The sequence below is a fragment of the Theobroma cacao genome, chromosome 7, assembly GCF_000208745.1.
Source record: "Theobroma cacao cultivar B97-61/B2 chromosome 7, Criollo_cocoa_genome_V2, whole genome shotgun sequence".
Classification (NCBI taxonomy): Eukaryota; Viridiplantae; Streptophyta; class Magnoliopsida; order Malvales; family Malvaceae; genus Theobroma; species Theobroma cacao.
Genome location: NC_030856.1, coordinates 5801812 through 5822832, shown reverse-complemented (window position 1 = coordinate 5822832; position 21021 = coordinate 5801812). Strand labels below are relative to the sequence as shown.

Genomic DNA, 21021 nt, shown 5'->3' with positions numbered 1-21021 from the left:
GTACTTATAAATTCCATGTCAGAGCTTGATCACGTCATATCAACACTATTATTACATCGTTCGTGAAATGTCACTTTATCATTGTAATGTCATTCGATTCATTATCACATTAGTAAGAAAATGTCATGTCAATACAATCAAACATCATATCAACATAGATAACAAAAAACTTTTAACACATTGAACTAATATTGTAAATTTTAGAAAATATAGGGACTCAATTATTCCATAGTATACAATGGACTGATCGTTTTCTATACACAATGAAAATCCTGTAATTGCTCAGGCAACCAAGGCAAGCATAAACTATATAGGCTCCATTAGTAGTAAGAAAGTGTAACTCTCCCTCCACCAAAGAGAGGATGAATTATTAATGCATAACTTTTGGCCCTATGTCTCCATTACCAGAACAAGAAAATAATTGCAAATTAATTAATAGAAAGAATCATATGCTTTTCTTAGTCTATGATTTGAAGCAACTATATTTCCATAAATCATTCCATATATATTTTGTTTTAATCCAAATATTGCATGTCAAAAAGTTCATGTTCTAACCATTGTAACTATGACTGCGAATTAAATGTAACTCGAAATATTATTTAATTTCAAGCATTGAAAATAAAAACTGAAAATACAACTATAGAATATAAATGTAGCAAACCCAAACTTACAATAAAAACAGAAAATATTACAACTTTGAAAATAAAAAACTGAAAATAATAGCAAACCAATCATGTCAACAGCAATGCAAGATAGTACAAGACAATTTCACATCAGACAATTATTCCATAGTGTTGGAACAACTATCTTTGGTCCCCTCATGTAGAGCAGAAAGAGAAATGCCAATGGCTTCTTTTCCTGAAAAAGAAAAGTTAAATATGTCATTGTAAGTGGTTCAAATTATGTGAAACATCCTAATGGAACTTGATTTGATTATTAATATAGCATGTTAGAATTCAGATAAAAGCCAGCTCTGCAATCAAAATAATGCAAATGAATAAGAAACAAATGCAGGGGAAAAAGAAATATATATTTATGCTCAAGGCCTAAGGCATCAATATTTAGGATAACATAAAGACTTGATTTACTTTGATCTCTATTGCCTCTTAATTATATTGTATTACATAAACTTGAAAAGCTAGCCCTGAACAAGACTCAAATTTAGCTTCCAACACTCAATTTTTAAATCAAAAGATTATCAAATAAAAGCAAAATGTAAATGCCGCAGCTGTCACTCATGTTTGAGAAAGCTTGATGGAAATAGTTTCCATGTTGCCTTACCTTGTTGATGCATCCGAATCCAACTGACCACAATCCCATTTTTCTACTGAAATATGTCAGTCTCACAGTTTCAGACTTTCAAATTGAGTGAGATGGTTTATAAACCATTAATCAATTAGACTGAGAATTTGTATGTGCTCATGAAAGTGCCCAAGGCCTTATCTAATTTTCTAAATTAAAATAACAGAGTCCTCAATCAATTGTCAGTTGAATGAAAATCATAGAGGAATATATTTAGGCTTTCGTTGGTGTCCTAAAAATCTTGAGAGAATTTGAGACATTGCCAAGTATCAAGTCACTTGATAAAATACTGAGGCTTAATTAACATAACAAATAAGAAACGGCCTTGAATATGACAAATCTGTGAAGGTCTTCTTAGAGGAAAAAAAAAAGTTTTAATACTTTTTTTTAAACTAAAATTCCTATTCAAACTCCTCGTCACAGTTTTAATTACCAAAAACAAGCAATTTCTAAAACAGAGCTTACAAATTACCTGTCAATGAATAAAAAGTATTGGTGCACATTAATACTTTTTTCATTTTAGGAGAAGCACGATCCTAATAGGACTCCTTGATTGGATATTTTGACATGTGAGAAATGAAATAGGATTACGTATGCAAAACAGTTTTTATTACCCGGAGCAAGCAATTTCTAAAACAGAGCTTAAGAAATTACCTGTCAAAGAGCATAATTTTCATTCACAGTTCAAAAATATGACAGAAGGAACATGTTGGACCTTGTAGAAATCTTCTCCTCCTTCCACCACTTTATCTTTGAATGATTTTGGCATCCTTTCAATCTTCAATTGTCGGATGGTTGTAATGAACCTCAATCCGTCTGGAAGCATCTTCAGTTCACGGCAGGCTTCAATCTCCAAATGCCGTAGAGTAAGCATAGCTCCTTCGTCCACCTTCCACTCCTCCAAATTCTTTAGCCAATGAAGGAGTAGAGAATCAAGTTTAGGAAAACATTCTGCAGAGCAAACCATTTTCTTTCCAGTAAAAGCTTTATGGCCCAGTTTGAGAATCCTTAAGTTGGGAAGCTTCTCCAGTGCTGGCATAGGATCTTCCTCAAGCTTGCAGTCACTCAAGAGTACGTAAGCGATATTTGAAGGGAAATGGCGGTACTCTGGTAACTTCCCTATATCCGCAGATTAAACAAATCCATATAGATCTCAACTATCAGGACAACAACACACCAATCTCATGTCAACAAGACAAACTTTACCATGTTTTTGGGTTTTTAACGTTTTGTTGGTTTGTGTTTTGAGGCGAGATGTGGATGTTCCAGTGAAGATTTGGATCTCCACTGTTTTCGAGGCGTGCGCGGTGTGATTCCTTGTCTGCTTGATCTCGGTTCCTTGAACTGCGGTGGGACTAACTTTTCTCTCTGAGCCTTGGTGTTTCCCTTGCGTGCGGCTTGGCTGATGGCTCTTTTTGTGCTGCTTGATGGTCCTGTCCTGTGGTGGTCTGATCCACTCATTGAGAGGTTCTTTTCGTATGGTGGGCTTCACTAAAACTGCAAAGTGTGCTCCTCATGATAGCTCCTCTGGGGCTTTCTTCTTGATGCTGTCTCGTGGAAGGCTTGGAAGCTGCTGCAGCGAGTCTTGCCCCTTGAAGGATTGAGCTAAAGGTTGATTTGTGCTGTTTCTCTTGCCTTCTGAGGCTGCTGTTTCTTTTCGCTGATGCTTGGAAGTCTACCTTTACTCTCTCTCTCAAGAGGGTTGCTTGCGTCTTTGATGTTCTCTTCTTACTTTTTGGGCGCCCTCTTCCTAATTAATGCCGGTTTGCTTTGGTTGTTTCCCCTTGTGTTTCTGTTTTAACGTGGCAGAGTTGCTTTATGTAGCTAGTCTCTTGTTATGATTATGAACATCATGTTCTATGATGTATAGTTTAGAGTTTTTAGGTTCTGTTTATGGTAATACTACCATTCTCTTGAGTAGCAGACTTCTTTTGTTAACTTTACAGTTTTAATGCCACAACGAGTAAACTTGTGTTCAATAAAAATCACTTTTCAAAAAAAAAAGTTTGGGGTTTGAGCTGTTTTGGCCTTCATCTTTGAAGTTGGTGCCAACAAGTGAGCAGCATGCGGATGGTGTCTCTCGTCTGGTTCAATGATGCAAACTTTGTAATGGAGTTTTGTCTTTTTATTTATTTACAGTTCATACCTAATGGCAAATGCACATCGATTGGGATCTGGCCTTAGTTTTTTGTTTAGTGGCCTTCGTACCACCCTTATTTTGCTTCAGGCTTTTAATGACTATGGTTTTTTTGGTCTCTTTGAGCAACCATCAATATATTGGATGGTGCTTTTCCATACATATTTTCTTTCCCATACCGGATTTTTAATATCATGGGAGCCTTTAACCGATTAGGTGGGAGATTTGAAATGATATGATATTGAGATTGAATAAAAACAGTTTAAAAAAAAAAAAAACCGAGAGGGTGAGCCAGGGACTAAAACTTAAAATGTGAACCAGGCTTGAATTCAATCCAATTTTCCTCTAAGAAATAGTAGTTATCTAGAATAAAAAAAGAGGTATCTAATAATCATATTGACAATTCATTGGTGATCAAATGCTCGTATATAACTTAATACTCATTTTTAAAAATTGATCAATGTATTACAGTTTTAACTGTGGACTCTATAATAATTAATAATTCGTTAAATATCATAAAAAATTACAAGATAATATAAAGATTTCAAATTTAAAACAAGCTCAATTGGAGATCTTATGTTAAGTCTTAACTCTCAATCTTTTTTCTTTCTTTTTTTAAAGAAAAAACTCTCAATATTTTATTTGCCATAGCAAGGAAAAATAAAATAAAGAAAAACATATGAAGGGTAATTCTGAACATTATTCACGTATATGAGTCACTGATAAGTCTCAGTTATCAAGACAACAACAAACCAATCTCAAGTGAACAAGACAAACTTTACATCTCCAACCTTTACAGTATTTGACGCCCAATTAGAGACAATTCCATAGTCGGAAGAGCAAAACAAAGGGCAGTGGCTTCTCTACGTGAAAAAAGAATGGAAGCAGATGAAATTCTGTTTAAGATCCCAACAATGGAACTCTGATTTGATTATTAATGTAGCATGGTAGAATTCATTCAGATAAAAAGCCAGTCCCAGTAAGAAAAACAATGAAAATGAAAATGAAATCAATAAGATTATGTATTATAGATAACAAAATACATTATTTACTCTGATCTCTACAGCCTACTACTTACATTGTATTAGTGTACACAAACTTGTAAAGCTAACCATTATGAAGATGCGAATTTAGCTTCCGAGACTCAATTTTAAAGAAAATATTATCAAAATGCAAAGCAAAATTGAAACAAGGCTAGCTGGAAATGGGTTCCATTTTGCCTTACCTTGTTGATGCATTATCCGAATGAATTGATGGTCACAACACCTCGTTTTCTCCTGCAAAAGAGAATGTCAGTTTCACTATTTTGTGCATAGCTCTAATGTGTTGGAGCAGAGGCAAGATGATCAGAGGCGTTGGCAATAGACCTTCCCAGCCGCTGCCGAGCAAGGCAAGCCTCGTATATACTACTTTTTGGAAAAAAAGCCACTATTGGAGGAATGAATAACGAAGGCAATCTGCAATATTTCTATTAGGGCTTACTCACTGGCCCATTAAATTAATATTTGAATTGGCCCATTAGACATAGGCCATTTACCTATGTACTTAATCTTTGCAACTAAAAGACAAAGTATCAATTTCACGCACTTTTGTAAGGTCTATACAGCAAGGAAATAAAAAAAAAAAAAAAGCAACAGAAACTAATGCTGTAATATGACTCTTTGTTTTTATATCTAAAATGGAAAAGTAGTATTTACATTTTCCATTTGTGGATAACTATGATCCTAAGAGAACTCCTTGGTTGGATAATTTGACATGTGAGAATTGAAATAGGATGATGTATGCAAAACAGTTTAATTACAGGAGACAAACAATTTCTAAAATAGAGTTTATAAAATTACCTGTCAAGGATCATAACTTAGATAGACAGTCGGCAATATGATAGAAGGAACATGCTAGACTTTGTAGAAATCTTCTCCTCCTTCCACCAGTTTATCTTGGAATGCCATTGGCATCCTTTCAATCTTCAAATACCGGAGGGTTGTAATGAACTTCAATCCATCTGGAAGCATCTTCAGTTTTCTGCAGTTTTCAATCTCCAAATGGCGTAGAGTAGGCATAGTTCCTTCATCCACCTATTACATAGAGTTATCATACAATTTTGTGGAGCATGAATTGTACTTATTCTTTTAATTTTCAGCATAGTTCTTACCAAATTTTCATACTTTTTTAGTATGAGTTAATTTTTAGGATGTTTAGTGTCATGAAGGCAATTTAATCTTTATTTGTGTTATCAAAACTCCCCTCAATGCAACCTTTGATCATTCAACTTTTCTTTGATTTTGAACGAATGGTGGCTGAAAGTGAAGCTGAAGAATAGACCTCATCAACTCTGCACTTGGTGGCTTAAAGGAGGAGAGCATGGTGGCGGAAGGATCAAAGCTGCAGCAACAAATTGTCCAAGCAGAAAGATTTTCGCTGCAACAAGAACCCATTCTCGCTACAGCGAGAACAGAGCACAAAGAAGTAGAAGGATTTTCGCTGCAGCGAGAATCCAATATCACTGCAGCGAAAATGAGGAACTTGTCAACACCATGCCAGATCAGTTTTAGCTCATTGCAGCGAGAATCCAATCTCGCTACAGCGAGAACATGTCAGAGAAGAGGAATATTCTGGGCTCGAGATCCTAGGTCAAGGTTGAATGAGGGAGACTATAAATAGAATTCTTTGGCATAGAAAAAGAGGAGATTCGGCGGAGACATTTTTGGCAAAAGGAGTTGCAACAAAACGGGAAAAGAAGGAAGATTCAAGGGGAGGAGATTTTAAAAGCTGCAACAGATTATTTTGCTCTCTCTCTCTCTAAATTTGAAGCTTTCTCTCTCTCTCATTTTGTAAAACTATGCTCTTACTGCTGTATTGTGTACTCTATTTCTTTGAAATGTTGAGCTAAACTCATTTATCTAGGATTATGGTTAACTCTATTATTTAGTTAGGAAATTGGTTGGTTGGGTGTTTATTCTTAATGCAAATCTTGATGTTTATGCAAATCTATTGTTCATTTAATTGATTGATCACCAATTAATTGAGTTTGAGTATTTGGATGACACTTGAAAAAGTTAATCTAAATTAGACTTAGGCTTGAGTAAAGTGTGTTCAAACACTAAAAAAGAATGAATGTGAGTGTTTTGATGTGTAGTTAGGGTAGAAATACAACTAATTGCCACACTTAGTTAATTAGGAATTCCTTAACTTCAAGAGCTTAAATTATTTGTATCCTATAGACATATAAGGAAGCAAATAGATTAGGCAGGTGTGTAATACCTTGACAGAGGATTACACACAACTTAAGATCCTAGACTGATATCAAATGTCATTGAGATTAAATAACCAATCAAGACCAATTCCAAATGAAGTACTAGAGGACACCATGATCCTAGGTTATTAGACCATTGATACCATTTCCATTTATTAATTGCATTACTTAGAGTAGATTTTTGTTAATTAGTTTACTTTTTCTATTTAGTCATAGTCCAAAAATTTATTTCTTGGATAAGGTTAGCTTGTGTCAATTTTGGTAATTAGCAGCAATCATTAGACCAACTCCTTGAGGTTCGACATTCCACTCATCACTTATTACTTGTCACGACCATGTACACTTGCACGAAGTCTTTGCTAGTAATTTACATTCAATTTGAGCGTATTTACATATTGCATAGGCATGATTATTATTACTTTCAACTAGCAACAATTATGTATGCAAAACAGTTTAATTACAGGAGACAAACAATTTCTAAAACAGAGTTTATAAAATTACCTGTCAAGGATCATAACTTAGATAGACAGTCGGCAATATGATAGAAGGAACATGCTGGACTTTGTAGAAATCTTCTCCTCCTTCCACCAGTTTATCTTGGAATGCCATTGGCATCCTTTCAATCTTCAAATACCGGAGGGTTGTAATGAACCTCAATCCATCTGGAAGCATCTTCAGTTTTCTGCAGTTTTCAATCTCCAAATGGCGTAGAGTAGGCATAGCTCCTTCATCCACCTTCCACTCCTCCAAATAGAAAAGTCCCAGGAGGGTTAGAGAATCAAGTTTAGGAAAACATTATGCAGAGCAAACCATTTTCTTTCCATTGAAAGCTCTAAGTCCCAATTTGAGAATCCTTAAGTTGGGAAGCTTCTCTAGTGTTGTCATAGGATCTTCCACAAGGTGGCACCTACGCAAGTATAGGTAAGCGATATTTGAAGAGAAATGGTGGTGCTATGGCAACTTCCCTATCTTTGCAGATACAGTCAATTCACAAATAATAAAACAGCTTGAAAGAAGGAACGCCATTGTTCGTGCATCAATTCTTTCACCACCTCGAATAGATAAGGACCGAATACGCTTGCTTTTGATGATTGGGAGTTACTTATCCAAATCCTCCTTAAAATCTTCAATATTGAAAGGTCCATATATATTCAACTTTCTAAGATTTAGCATGTTAGAAAGATCTCCTACAAAACACTTCCGTGAATTAAAGTTCACCAGCGTTTGAAGCTTTTTCAATGTATGTAGCTTCAACTTGGTCTTATGGTTACATTCCTTTGGGAGATATAGATGTCTTAGTTGTTCCAACTTCCATATCACGTTTGGTACGTTTGGAAATATGTACCACTTTAGATTTTATTACACCAGAAAAATATAAGTTGTAAAATAAAAAATAAAACAATGAATATTTAATTTAAAATGAGAAACATATTAGGGAATAGAGGAAAAGAAAAAGGAGAGAAAGAGTACAAAAGTGAACAAGGTGCGAAAAGTGGGGATTGGGCCACAGACACAGAGAGTATTCATAAACGGAGGAAAGTAGGGAGAAAGAGAAGCAAAAAATCCAAAAGAAGAGTCATTGCATAGAGATTCGGAGAAACCATCACCGCTCTTACTTTATTGAAAAACAAACACTTGGAAAATGAGTGGAAGACTGACCCCAACTCATATTTATGATAATTTTAACAGAACAATGAGGATTTAGTAGAGCCAAAATACAGCTAATTATACGTAACTCCAAATATTATTTTCAAGCATTGGAAATAAAAACTGAAAAGTACAGCATATTGAATATAAATGTAGCAAACCCCACTTTACAATAAAAACTGAAAATATTACAACTTTGAAAAGAATAGCAAACCAATCATGTCAACAACAATCCACACAATAGAAGATAGTACAAGACAATTTCACATCTCCAACTTCACAATATCTGACACCGAATATTTAGACATTTATTCCATAGTGTTGAAACAACTATATTTGGTCCCCTCATGAAGAGCAGAGGAAGAAATGCCAATGGCTTCTTTTCCTGACAAGGAAATTTAATTATGTCATGGTAAGGAATTATGTTATGGAAAACCTCTCTCGGAAACCTATCTTCATCTTTTAAGCATCGCAATTCGTGCAAATAATCTCTTGTATCTGCAAGTGAAGCTACTTCTTCGTTGTGAGAAGTGAGCAATATCTTGCTACTTGTCTCCCTCGTTGGAAGCGCAACTTCAGATTGTCCCAAGCACCAATGCTCCAAATATCATCAAGTATCACCAAACATTTTTTATCCTCGAAGAAATTAAACAACTTCTCTGCTAACTCTTCATCCCTCTTTTTCCTATCCTCTTTACACATAATGGTTAATGGAATTTAAAGTCACGGTTGCAGAGCATGACATCAACACTTCAAAGATAAGGATGTCCATATGTCAAAACACATGACTTGGAATTTTATCCTTAAGCAGTTTTTTTTATGTTAGAATAAAGGCCACATGTTGTGAGCCGTTAAAAGACAGCAATTATAAGTTGTGCTGTCTTTGATCCCCTATTTTTAGAGTAACTGTTTCTTGCTCTTATCCTCTCAATATTTGTGTATAAATACACTTACTGCAGCAGTGAAATAATCAATCATTCCTTGTTTTCAATTTATCTCTTTTATGAAATTCTCTCTTATAAATATTCTCAAAAGATCAACATGGTATCAGAGCGTTTTTGAGTGATCTTAAGGGACCTTGGCAAAATAGTTTCAAAACATTTATCTTTTACAAATTTTTTTTTCTTTATCTGTTCTTTCTGTCAGACTTTAAAAATAAATGGCTTCCTCCAATTACAGCATTGCTGCTCCTCCCGTTTTAAATGGCAACAATTATCCCATGTGGGCTGTAAAAATGAAGGCATATCTAAAGGCCTTCGACTTGTGGGAATTTGTGGAAGTAGGAGGAGATCCTCCTGCCCGACAAGCCAACCCAACAATTGCTCAAATGAAGCAATACAATGAAGAAGTAGCAAAACGGTTTAAAGCTTTGTCTTGCATCCACTCTGCTGTCACGGATGCAATCTTTGTAAGGATCATGGCATGTGAATCTGCAAAGGAAGCTTGGGACAAGATAAAGGAAGAGTTTCATGGTAGTGATCGTACAAGGCAAATACAGATTTTAAATTTGTTGAGAGAATTTGAAGTGCTAAAAATGAAAGATGAAGAAACGATGAAGGATTATTCTGATAAAGTTTTAAGAGTTGTAAATCAGTTAAGACTATTTGGTGAAAATATAACAGAAAGAAGAGTTGTCAATAAATTTTTGGTAAGTTTGCCTGAAAAATTCGAATCAAAAATTTCCTCTCTAGAGGATTCTAAGGACCTGACAACTATGTCAGTATCAGAATTAATAAATGCTTTACAAGCTCAAGAGCAACGCAGAGCATTAAGGCAAGAAGACCATGTTGAAGCAGCCTTGGCTGCAAGAAGAGTTGACAAACGAACCAGTAGTGGAAGTTACAAGAAGTCTGAATATGAGAAGAAAGACAAAGACAAGAGGTATGAAGAAAAACAAGGAAAGAAAGGGCAATTTCCACCATGTTCCTATTGCAAAAAAAAGAATCACATTGAGAAATATTGCTGGTACAGGCCTCATGTAAAATGTAGAGCTTGCAATCAAAAGGGACATGTTGAAAAAGTTTGCAAAAACAAAGAAAATCGGGTTGAAGAAAAAGCTGCAATTGTGGAACAAAAGGAAGATGCTGAAGAAACACTATTTATGGTTATTGAATCAAATGACTCAAAAAAAGACAGTATTTGGTTGATTGATAGTGCCTGCTCCACGCATATTACAGGTAAGATTAAGAATTTTCTTGATCTAAATAAAGCCTACAAGTCAACTGTGGAAATTGGAGATGGAAATTTGCTAAAAATTGAAGGTCGTGGCACTGTTGGTATCACTACTAAGAAAGGTATGAAAACCATTGCAAATGTTTGCTTTGCACTTGAAGTTACTCAAAACCTTCTAAGTGTAGGGCAGTTAGTGAAAGAAAAAAATTCACTTTTGTTCAAAGATGAACTGTGCACGATTTTTGACCCATCTGGTAGAGAAATAGCAACTGTAAAAACGAGAAACAAATGTTTCCCATTAGATTTGAATGAAGCATGTCATATGGCTTATAGTAATGTGTTTCAAATGAAGCTAGGTTGTGGCACAAAAGATTAGGCCACATCGACTATCAGTCGATAAAGAACATGGGATCTTTGAATCTTGTCAATGATATGCCAATAATTACTGAAGTTGAGAAAACATGTGAAGTTTGTCTACAGGGCAAGAAAAGCAGGCATCCTTTTCCTAAACAAAGTCAAACACGAGCCACAAATCGGTTGCAACTCATACATACTGATATTTGTGGTCCTATTGGCACTTTATCACTCAATGGAAACAAATATTTCATTTTGTTTATTGATGATTTCAGTAGGTTTTGCTGGATATTTTTTCTTAAGCAAAAGTCAGAAGCCATTCAATACTTTATGAAGTTCAAAGTTCTTGTGGAGAAGCAAACTGATCAGAAAATTAAAGCCTTAAGATCAAATAATGGCTCAGAATACACTTCAAATGAGTTTAAAGCCCTGTTAACTCAAGAAGGAATCAAGCAATTTCTTACAATACCCTACAGTCCTCAGCAAAACGGTGTAAGCGAGATGTAGAATCGTACTATTATGGAGATGATCAGATGCCTATTATTTGAGCAACAAATGCCAAAATACTTTTGGGCAGAGGCTGCAAATTTTGCTGTGACTTTGCAAAATTTAATACCCACTACAGCTTTAAATTCAATGACACCATTTGAAGTTTGGCATGGATATAAACCATCTATTTCAAATGTGAAAGTATTTGGCTGCATTGCATATGCCCAAGTTCCCCAGCAGAAAAGAACCAAACTGGACTCAAAAACCCAAATCTCAATCAACTTGGGTTATAGCAGTGTTTCAAAAGGATATCGATTGTTTAATGTTGAAACAAAGAAAGTTTTCATAAGTCGAGATGTAGTGTTCAATGAAGACATTCACTGGAATTGGATGAAGAATGAAATTGCAGAAAATAACAATGATAATGTTGCGGTAAACCTGGATGTTTTTGAAGAAGAAGCAGGACATGAGTTAGATGATAATATCGATGACATACCAGTAAGAGGAATTCGATCTTTACAAGATATTTATGAGCAATGTAACGTTGCTATAACTGATCCATGTTCCTATATTGAAGCTGCATCTGATAAACAATGGAAACTTGCTATGGAGGCTGAAATGACAATGATTAAAAGAAACCAAACCTGGATTTTGGTTGATAGACCAAAACATCAAAGAGTTATCAGTGTAAAGTGGATTTTCAAAACCAAGCTAAACTCTGATGGCTCAATAAATAAATTGAAAGCCAGGTTGGTGGTGAGAGGTTTTTCTCAAGTCCATGGTGTGGATTTTTTTGAGACTTTTGCTCCAGTGGCAAGGCATGACACCATTAGACTTCTTGTAGCACTTGCAGGAAGGGAAAAATGGAGGATTTGGCACATGGATGTTAAATCTGCGTTTTTAAATGGGACTATAAGTGAAGATATTTATGTCGAGCAGCCTGAAGGATTTGTTGAGAAAGGCAAAGAAGACAAAGTCTGTAAATTGATCAAGGCTCTTTACGGTTTAAAGCAGGCACCAAGAGCTTGGTATAAAAAAATTGATGCTTATCTGAGGAGTAACAAATTCTTTCGCAGTGAAAGTGAACCCACCTTATACGTGAAGAGTTCGTTGGGTAAAATCCAACTTATTGTCTCAGTTTATGTAGATGATTTACTTATAACTGGACCAAATAAATCTGATTTGAACAGCTTCAGAAATAAAATGAAATCTGAGATTGATATGAGTGACTTGGGTGAAATGAGTTATTTCCTTGGTTTGGAAATTCAGCAAAGGTCAGACTTTATCTGCTTGCATCAAAAAAAAATATGCAGGAGAGCTATTAAAAAGATTTAAGATGGAAGGTTGTAAGCCTGTGTCTACACCACTTACTACTGGAACCAAACTGTGTAAAGATGATGGAAGTACCTTGGTTGATGTTACTCAGTATAGGAAATTAATTGGTTGCTTGCTATATCTCTCAGCATCAAGGCCAGATATAATGTATACCACTAGTCTGCTTTCTCGATTTATGCAATCACCTACAAAGACTCATTTAACTGCTGCAAAACGAGTTTTGAGGTATGTGAAAGGGACTCTAAATTATGGTCTTTTGTATGGACAAGTTGAAAATAAAGAATTGGAAGGGTATAGTGATAGTGATTGGGCTGGGAGTTATGATGATTCAAAAAGCACCAGTGGATACTGTTTTTCTTTTGGAAGTGCTATGTTCAGTTGGAACTCAAAGAAACAAGACATTGTTGCTCAATCCTCTGCTGAAGCAGAGTATGTGGCTGCTGCGTCTGCAACAAATCAAGCTCTGTGGCTTAGAAAGGTACTTTTGGATTTGAAGTGTGAACAAATAAATCCAACTGTTCTCTGGTTAGACAATCAGTCTGCTATTGCTCTGGCTAAAAATCCAATTAATCACAGTAAAACCAAACACATCAGGATAAAGTTTCATGTAATACGAGAAGCTGTGACGAACAATGAAGTTGTTGTAAATTACTGTGGTACTGATGATCAAATAGCAGATATTTTTACTAAGGGATTATGCAGAGAAAAATTTGAGTTGCTTAGAAGCAAACTGGGAATGGGCAACGTCGACTTCAAGGAGGTGTAATGGAATTTAAAGTCTCGGTTGCAGAGCATGACATCAACACTTCAAAGATAAGGATGTCCATATGTCAAAACACATGACTTAGAATTTTATCCTTAAGCAGTTAAGCAGTTTTTTTTGAAATAAAGGCCACATGTTGTGAGCCGTTAAAAGACAACAGTTATAAGTTGTGCTGTCTTTGATCCCCTATTTTTAGAGTAACTGTTTCTTGCTCTTATCCTCTCAATATTTGTGTATAAATACACTTACTGCAGCAGTGAAATAATCAATCATTCCTTGTTTTCAATTTATCTCTTTTATGAAATTCTCTCTTATAAATATTCTCAAAAGATCAACAATAGTAAAGCTAGATAGAATTCCTTCCCATACATTTCTTCTTTGGCATTGCTGAGAGACATATACCCAAGCCGAGTGTTTAAAATGATTTCCAATCTGTCTATGATGGTAAATCTTTTTAGTCAGAGTGGTCTTCCCCAGACCATCCGTTCCACATACTGACACTACCCGGCCATGACTTTCCTCATCAACAAGAAGTGAGACCATTCTCTTAATATTACCATCCAATCCAACAATATTATATTCAGTAACATGAGGTTAAGACCACTTTAACTCACGCCTTTCGTAAGAAACCATCACTAACATTCTTATTTTATTGAAAAAGAAAGACTTGGAAAATGAGTGGAAGTCCCAGTTCATGGTCTGGTAGTTTTATAAATATGATTTTATATTTCAAATTATGTTTCATGATCTATCAAATTCAAAATTAAAAGGTGTGGCACTCAATTTTCCAAGAATTTCATAATCTATTTCATAGTGAGACATTCCCATTTATCAAAATTAATCACTTAATGAAACAATAATTTTGGAATTTTGTCTGTTTGTTTTTTGGAAAAAAGCTATTTTTACAGTGTGAAAAATTAGCATAGTTCTATAAAAGTACATTCTTTTTTCTCAATGATTCCTGCCCAAAAGCCATATTGAAAACCTTGGTTTTTGTTTTTTCTCTTTATTTATTATAACAGAAAATAGCCTAACAATTTTATGATTATTTTGAACATTACAACTTTAAAAATAAAAACAAAAAACAATAGCAAACAAATCATCAATCATGTCAACAACACCACACAATAGAAAATAGTACAAGAGAATTTCACATCTCCAACTTTACAATATGTCACACCAAATCAGACAGTTATTCCATAGTATATAATGGACTGATCGTTTTCTATACACAAGGAAAATCCTTTAATTGCTCAGGCAACCAAGGCAAGCATAAACTATATAGGCTCCATTAGTAGTAAGAAATAACTGTCCCTCCACCAAAGAGAGGATGAATTATTAATGCATAACTTTTGGCCCTATGTCTCCATTACCAGAACAAGAAAATAATTGCAAATTAATTAATAGAAAGAATCATATGCTTTTCTTGTGTATGATTTGAAGCAAACTATATTTCCATAAATCATACCATATACATTTTGTTTTAATCCAAATATTGCACTCTAACCATTGTAACTATGACAGCAAATTAAACGTAACTCTAAATATTATTTAATTTCAAGCATTGAAAATAAAAACTGAAAATACAGCAATAGAATATAAATGTAGCAAACCCAAATTTACAATAAAAACTGAAAGTATTACAACTTTGAAAATAAAAAACTGAAAATAATAGCAAACCAATCATGTCAACAGCAATAGAAGATAGTACAAGACAATTTCACATCAGACAATTATTCTATAGTGTTGGAACAACTATATTTGGTCCCCTCATGAAGGGCAGAAGAAGAAGTGCCAATGGCTTCTTATCCTGAAAAAGAAAAGTTAAACATGTCATGGGAAGGGGTTCAAATTAGGTGAAAGATCCTACTGGAACTTGATTTGATTATTAATATAGCATGTTAGAATTCAGATAAAAGCCAGCTCTGCAAGGAAAATAATGCAAATGAATAAGAACCAAATGCAGGGGAAAAAGAAATATTTATGCTCAAGGCCTAAGGCATCAATATTTAGGATAAAATAAAGACTTGATTCACTTTGATCTCTATTGCCTCTTAATTATGTATTACATAAACTAGCTAGCCCTCATCAAGATTCAAATTTAGCTTCCAACACTCAATTTTTAAATCAAAAGATTATCAAATAAAAACAAAATTTAAAGACTGCAACTGTCACTCATGTTTGAGAAAGCTAGATGGAAATAGTTTCCATCTTGCCTTACCTTGTTGATGCATCCGAATCCAACTGACCACAATCCCATTTTTCTCCTGAAATATGACAATTTCACAGTTTCAGAGTTTCAATCTGAGAATTATTGGTGTGACCTCGTGACAGTTTTCAACAATGATAGAAGGAACATGTTGGACTTTGTAGAAATCTTCTCCTCCTTCCACCAGTTTATCTTTGAATGCCTTTGGCATCCATTCAATCTTCAGTTGCCGGAGGGTTGTAATGAACCTCAATCCATCTGGAAGCATCTTCAGTTCACTACAGTATTCAATCTCCAAATGGCGTAGAGTAGGCATAGCTCCTTCATCCACCTTCAACTCCTCCAAATTCCTAAGCCAAAGAAGGCTTAGAGAATCAAGTTTAGGAAAACATTCTGCAGAGCAAACCATTTTCTTTCCTGTGAAAGCTTCTTCATCCAATTTGAGAATCCTCAAGTTGGGAAGCTTCTCTAGTGTTGGCAGAGGATCTTCCTCAAGCTTGCACCCACTCAAGAGTATGTAAGCGATATTTGAAGAGAAATGGTGGTACTCTGGTAACGTCCCTATCTCCGCCAATAAACTCAATTCACAAATAGTAAAACAGCTTGAAAGAAGGAACACCAGAGTTGGTGTATCAATTCTTTCACCTCTTCGAATAGATAAGGACCGAATACGCTTGCTTTTGATGATGGGGAGTTTCTTATCCAAATCCTCCTTAAAATCTTCAAAAAATATCTCCAACTTTCTAAGATTTAGCATGTTAGAAAGATCTTCTACAAAACACTTCCGTGTATTGAAGTTCACCAGCGTTTGAAGCTTTTTCAATGTATCCAACTTCAACTTGGTCTTATGGTTACATTTCTCCCGGAGATACAGATGTCTTAATTGTTCCAACTTCCATACCACGTTAGGTACATGAATGGAGAAACCCTCCTCATTAACTCTTAAATCCAAGGTTTGCAAACACCTTAAGTTGCCTAAAGATGATGGAAACTTTGGCCAAATGAAATCAAATTCTCTTAAACTCAAGAATCTCAAATGGATGAGATTACCTATAGCACTAGGAAACTTACATCCTCCAATATTGTCTCGTCCTTCCAAGTATAGGACTCTAAGCAATTTAAAATTGTTGAACATGTATGTCCAAGATCCATGCACTTTACATAATATGAAAACCAACGAAACCAACGCCAATATATTGTCATGTTCTTCAAAGTATTTTTGCACCTTTGGGTTTAGAAATGCTTCACTCATGGAATATCCTTCAAACTGGTCAGCAAAGAACAAAATTGATCTAAGATGGGAACTTTTAATGCGTTGGACAAAAGTACCTTCATGTGCAACAATTCTACGAATTGCACCAGTAATGGATAGAGAAAAATTTTTCGTACTCTGACATAAATTTGAATGGTCAATGATGTAGAGAAAATTTTCTTGTTTCGCCTTTGACAAACAGAGATCTCTCATGAGATCATGCATCCGACAGGTTTTGATCTTCAAGGATGAGTCTCTTTTTCCTACTTGAATCATGCACCTTTCTGCAAGTTCAATTAAGTAACGTTCTGCCACATCTTCCATAAATTCTCCCCCGTTCCCTTCATCTTGCTTTGATGAAACAATACCTTCTGCAACCCATAATTGAATCAATCTATCTACTGGTATCTCGTAATCTTCTGGACAATGACTCAAATAAAGAAAACACGGTCTTAAATAAGATGGCAGATCATCATAACTTAAGGCTAACACATGCTCAGTTTCTTGGCCTTTACCACTCTTTATGTATGACTTGACATTTTCAGACACCATTTGCCATTCATCTAATGAATTTTTTGTAGTCAAAATTCCTCCCAACACTGTGATGGCCAATGGCAACCCTGCACACTGTTTAACCATAGCTTTCCCTAACTCTTCCTTTCTTGAATCAACTTTATAGTCTGTAAATTAAAAAAAGGGCGATCGGTGATTTTAAACATAATTAGATGGTGGAATCACCATCCTACATTAATTTCAATAGGTAAAAACACTTTCATTTCTAAATACTTTTAATTGACTTGCTATCCATGGTTTCACCAATAGAAAGAAGTTAATTCAATACACACTTGAGCCTAATGGAAATAGTAGGCATGGGTGGGATTTTATGTACAGATTTTAAGTTTATATTCTTCCTTCATCAGTCCTTTTAAGCTACCTTAACTAGTACAGGTAGTGCATAAAAAAACTGTACTATAATAATTTTCTTGGTAAGTTCTGCAGATTCATGCCATGACATTGTTATATATGAACTCTATGGTATTTTCTAAGTCAAGTTACTTGATTCATTCTCCATAAAACAATTTTTTTTTGCTCCAATAATAATCTTTTTATATAAAAAATATTGAATTTAGTATAAATTATAAAAATTAAAAGAAGAAGATTGATCATAGCATTTTTTTTTTTTGAAAAGGATCAATCATAGCGTTTTAAACAAAACAAAACAAAACAAATCTCTTTTGATTTTTGTTCCGACAATAATCTTTTTATTAAAAATATTAATTTAGTATAAATTATAAAAACTAAATGAAGAAGATCAATCATAGTATCTAAATTTTTGCATGAATATGTTATTGAATTCTAGATCTTAAAACAAAACATAAAAAAAAAGGTGATATGGGTTTTTGCAGTGTCAAATTATGTCCAAACACCAAAAGAGTTGTGCTCTACCCTTGCTATGTATTGAAGTTCATTTTTAATAGGAGAAATTAGCATATTCAAAAGTTGCTGCTATACCATGGCAATATATATAGTGAAAAGGAAATTAAAATTCGGTAGTTGGCATCTAAGTGAATTACCTGGAGAATTTCTTTCAGGAAATGCAATATTTTGAAACAATTCCCAACTATCTTCACCATCTAAGCATTGCAATTCGTGCAAATAACCTCTTGTATCTGCATGCGAAGCTACTTCTTTGTTGCGGGAAGTGAGTAATATCTTGCTACTTGTCTCTCTCATTGGCACCGCAGCTTTTAAACTATCCCAACCATCAACGCTCCATATATCATCAAGTATCACCAAACATTTTTTATCTTTCAAGTAATTGAATATTTTCTCTGCCAACTCTTGATCCTGCTTTTTCCAATCCTCCTTATCCAAAATTTTAAAGCTAGATAGAATTCCTTCCCATACATTTCGTCTTTGGCATTGCTGAGAGACATATACCCAAGCCAAGTGATGAAAATGACTTCTGATCTGGCTATGATGGTAAACCTTTTTAGCCAGAGTGGTCTTCCCTAGGCCACCCATTCCACATATAGACGCTACTCGGCTATGACTTTCCTCATCAACAAGAACCGAGACCAATATCTTAGTTTCATCATCCAATCCAACAATATTATCTTCAATAATATGAGGATAAGACCGCCTTAACTCACGCCTTTCGTTAGAAGAAGTTGACTCTTCTCCATTCCTTGACTCTTTTATGCCATATGTATGCAGTTGTCGAGTCAACTCAGAAATGCTTGCCATGATTTCCTCTATCTTTGTCCTGGTTTTGTGGAGCATCCATCCCTCCTTCAAGATGCAAGCAGATCTTTTGACGACATTCGTAAAACCTCCTTTCCTTTTGGACCCAATCTTCAGAGCAAAAGTCTCGACAACATCCTCAGCATCATAAGCAAGATCTCTGATTTCAGCAACCCAAAGACGTACCCTTTCACTCTCACCTTGTCTTGCATCTGCATCTATTAAGAAGCTTTGCATCCATCTCAGCTCCTTTTGCAAACGATCAACTTGCTCCTTCACGCCCCATAGGTATATTGCTTCTTGAGTTAGCAGCTGGCCAATTGTTGTGACAGCAGAAGACACAGCAGACCAAGCCATGTAAACCCTGAAAAAAAGATCTATATGCTGTAAGTTTTGATAACATACACTGGTTTAAGAGTTCTCTGCTCTCACTCAATCTCTTAAGTTGTAGCAGTAAAATTCTTTGTGATGAATAAAGAGGATATTGTATTCGTATTCCATTGCTTAGTGTGAACAATTGGCTCCTCTTTCAGCCAAAATTAACGTAGCTTTGTGGGTCCCTATCTCGGTGGATGGTGGACAACTTGGACCTACACGTTGATTGCTTTTCATTTTTATTTTCTATTTAGGCTTCTAGGCATGATTAAGATGTGGAGGATTATTAAAAAAATTCGAAATATATTCGTTTATGCCAAATTTTTATTTTTGACGGTTATATATATTATTTATACATAATTTTATCATTTTTTTTATTTTCAAATTTAAACAATTCAACTATCTTAAATAGAATAATATATAAGCGTTTTCGATTTCAAATTTAATTTCCATCTTATCATTTCAAAATATTTTAAAATAATATTTAATCTCACCAAATTGAAAACATTTTTCCAAAGTCGTCTTTAATGGAAATATGAACTTGACCACTTTAGCTTTTATTAGGCTTAAAAAATATAAGTTGTAAAATAAAAAATAAAAAAAATGAAAATTTAATTCAAAATGAGAAAAATATTAGGGAATATAGGAAAAGAAAAAGGAGAGAAAGAGTACTAAGGTGTGAAAGTGGAGATAGGGCCTTAGTCTAAAGCTATTGTCAAGTGTGAAAAGATTAATCTTCGAATTTAAAATAGAGATAGTGGAAGACTAGTATTAGAATTATAAGTAGGGCTGAAGGGAAAGAAAGGTCACGACAATGGCAAATATTAGATTTAACTTTTTCTTTGGAGAAGCATCTTACAAAGTGAATAAATATTATACTTAAGGTTTATTATTCAACAAAAAAGTATCTTAAAAAATAATATTAATCAGTCCTAATTTTGTTTTTCTAAAGCTATTGTCAAGTGTGGATAGTGGAAGACTAGGACCAGTCTTACTTAATTGTAAAAGAAAGACTTGGAAAATGAGTGGAAGAAAGAAATATTATTTAAAAAATCCAGAGTAAGAGTCATTGCATGGAGATTCGGAGATGGTGGAAGACTAAGAAACCATCACCCTTCTTATTTTTTTTAAAAAGAAAGACTTGGAAAATGAGTGGAAGAAAGACTAGGGAAAGATGTTTCAAGCATTTTTTTTCGTTTACTTTTCTCTTTGTTATATCAATTATTTTATATTTAGAATTATGTTTCATAATCTACCACCTTCAAATTTATCATTTTTTTTTATGTTCAAATTTAAACAATTGGGCACATTTTAACTAAATTAATATATAAATCTTTTCGATTTATATTTAAAGTCGACATTATCATTTCAAAATATTTTTAAAAACTATTTAATCTTACAAATTTGAAAACATTTTTCCAAAGTCGTCCTTAATGGAAATATGTACCACTTTAGCTTTTATTACACTAGAAAAATATAAGTTGTAAAA

At 34.4% G+C, this 21021-nt stretch overlaps 1 protein-coding gene and 1 pseudogene across 2 annotated transcripts; both read right to left on the bottom strand.

Moving 5' to 3' along the window:
• On the bottom strand, positions 668-14025 carry LOC108662734 (annotated as a pseudogene).
• On the bottom strand, positions 8680-19673 carry LOC18594065 (putative disease resistance protein At1g50180). Of its 2 annotated transcripts, none has more exons than XM_018124496.1 (3): positions 18488-19673; positions 15674-17593; positions 8680-8724 (listed from the first exon to the last, which is right to left on the bottom strand). In XM_018124496.1, the coding sequence occupies exons 1-2, from the start codon at positions 19512-19514 to the stop codon at positions 15744-15746; spliced, it is 2877 nt and encodes a 958-aa protein (XP_017979985.1). In that variant the 5' UTR covers positions 19515-19673; the 3' UTR covers positions 8680-8724; positions 15674-15743. The 2 variants fall into 2 exon arrangements, with proteins under 2 accessions (XP_017979985.1, XP_007021578.2); XM_007021516.2 differs by lacking the exon at positions 8680-8724 and adding an exon at positions 15024-15262 and having other exon boundaries at positions 18488-19672.

What these genes read in the sequence shown, in the direction of transcription:
- LOC18594065 (XM_018124496.1), bottom strand. Translation starts at nt 19,514, where the DNA reads ATGGCTTGGTCTGCTGTGTCTTCTGCTGTCACAACAATTGGCCAGCTG. An exon ending in TCCTGAAAGAAATTCTCCAG is followed by an intron (nt 17,594 to 18,487) that starts GTAATTCACTTA and finishes TTTAATTTACAG; the next exon opens with ACTATAAAGTTGATTCAAGA.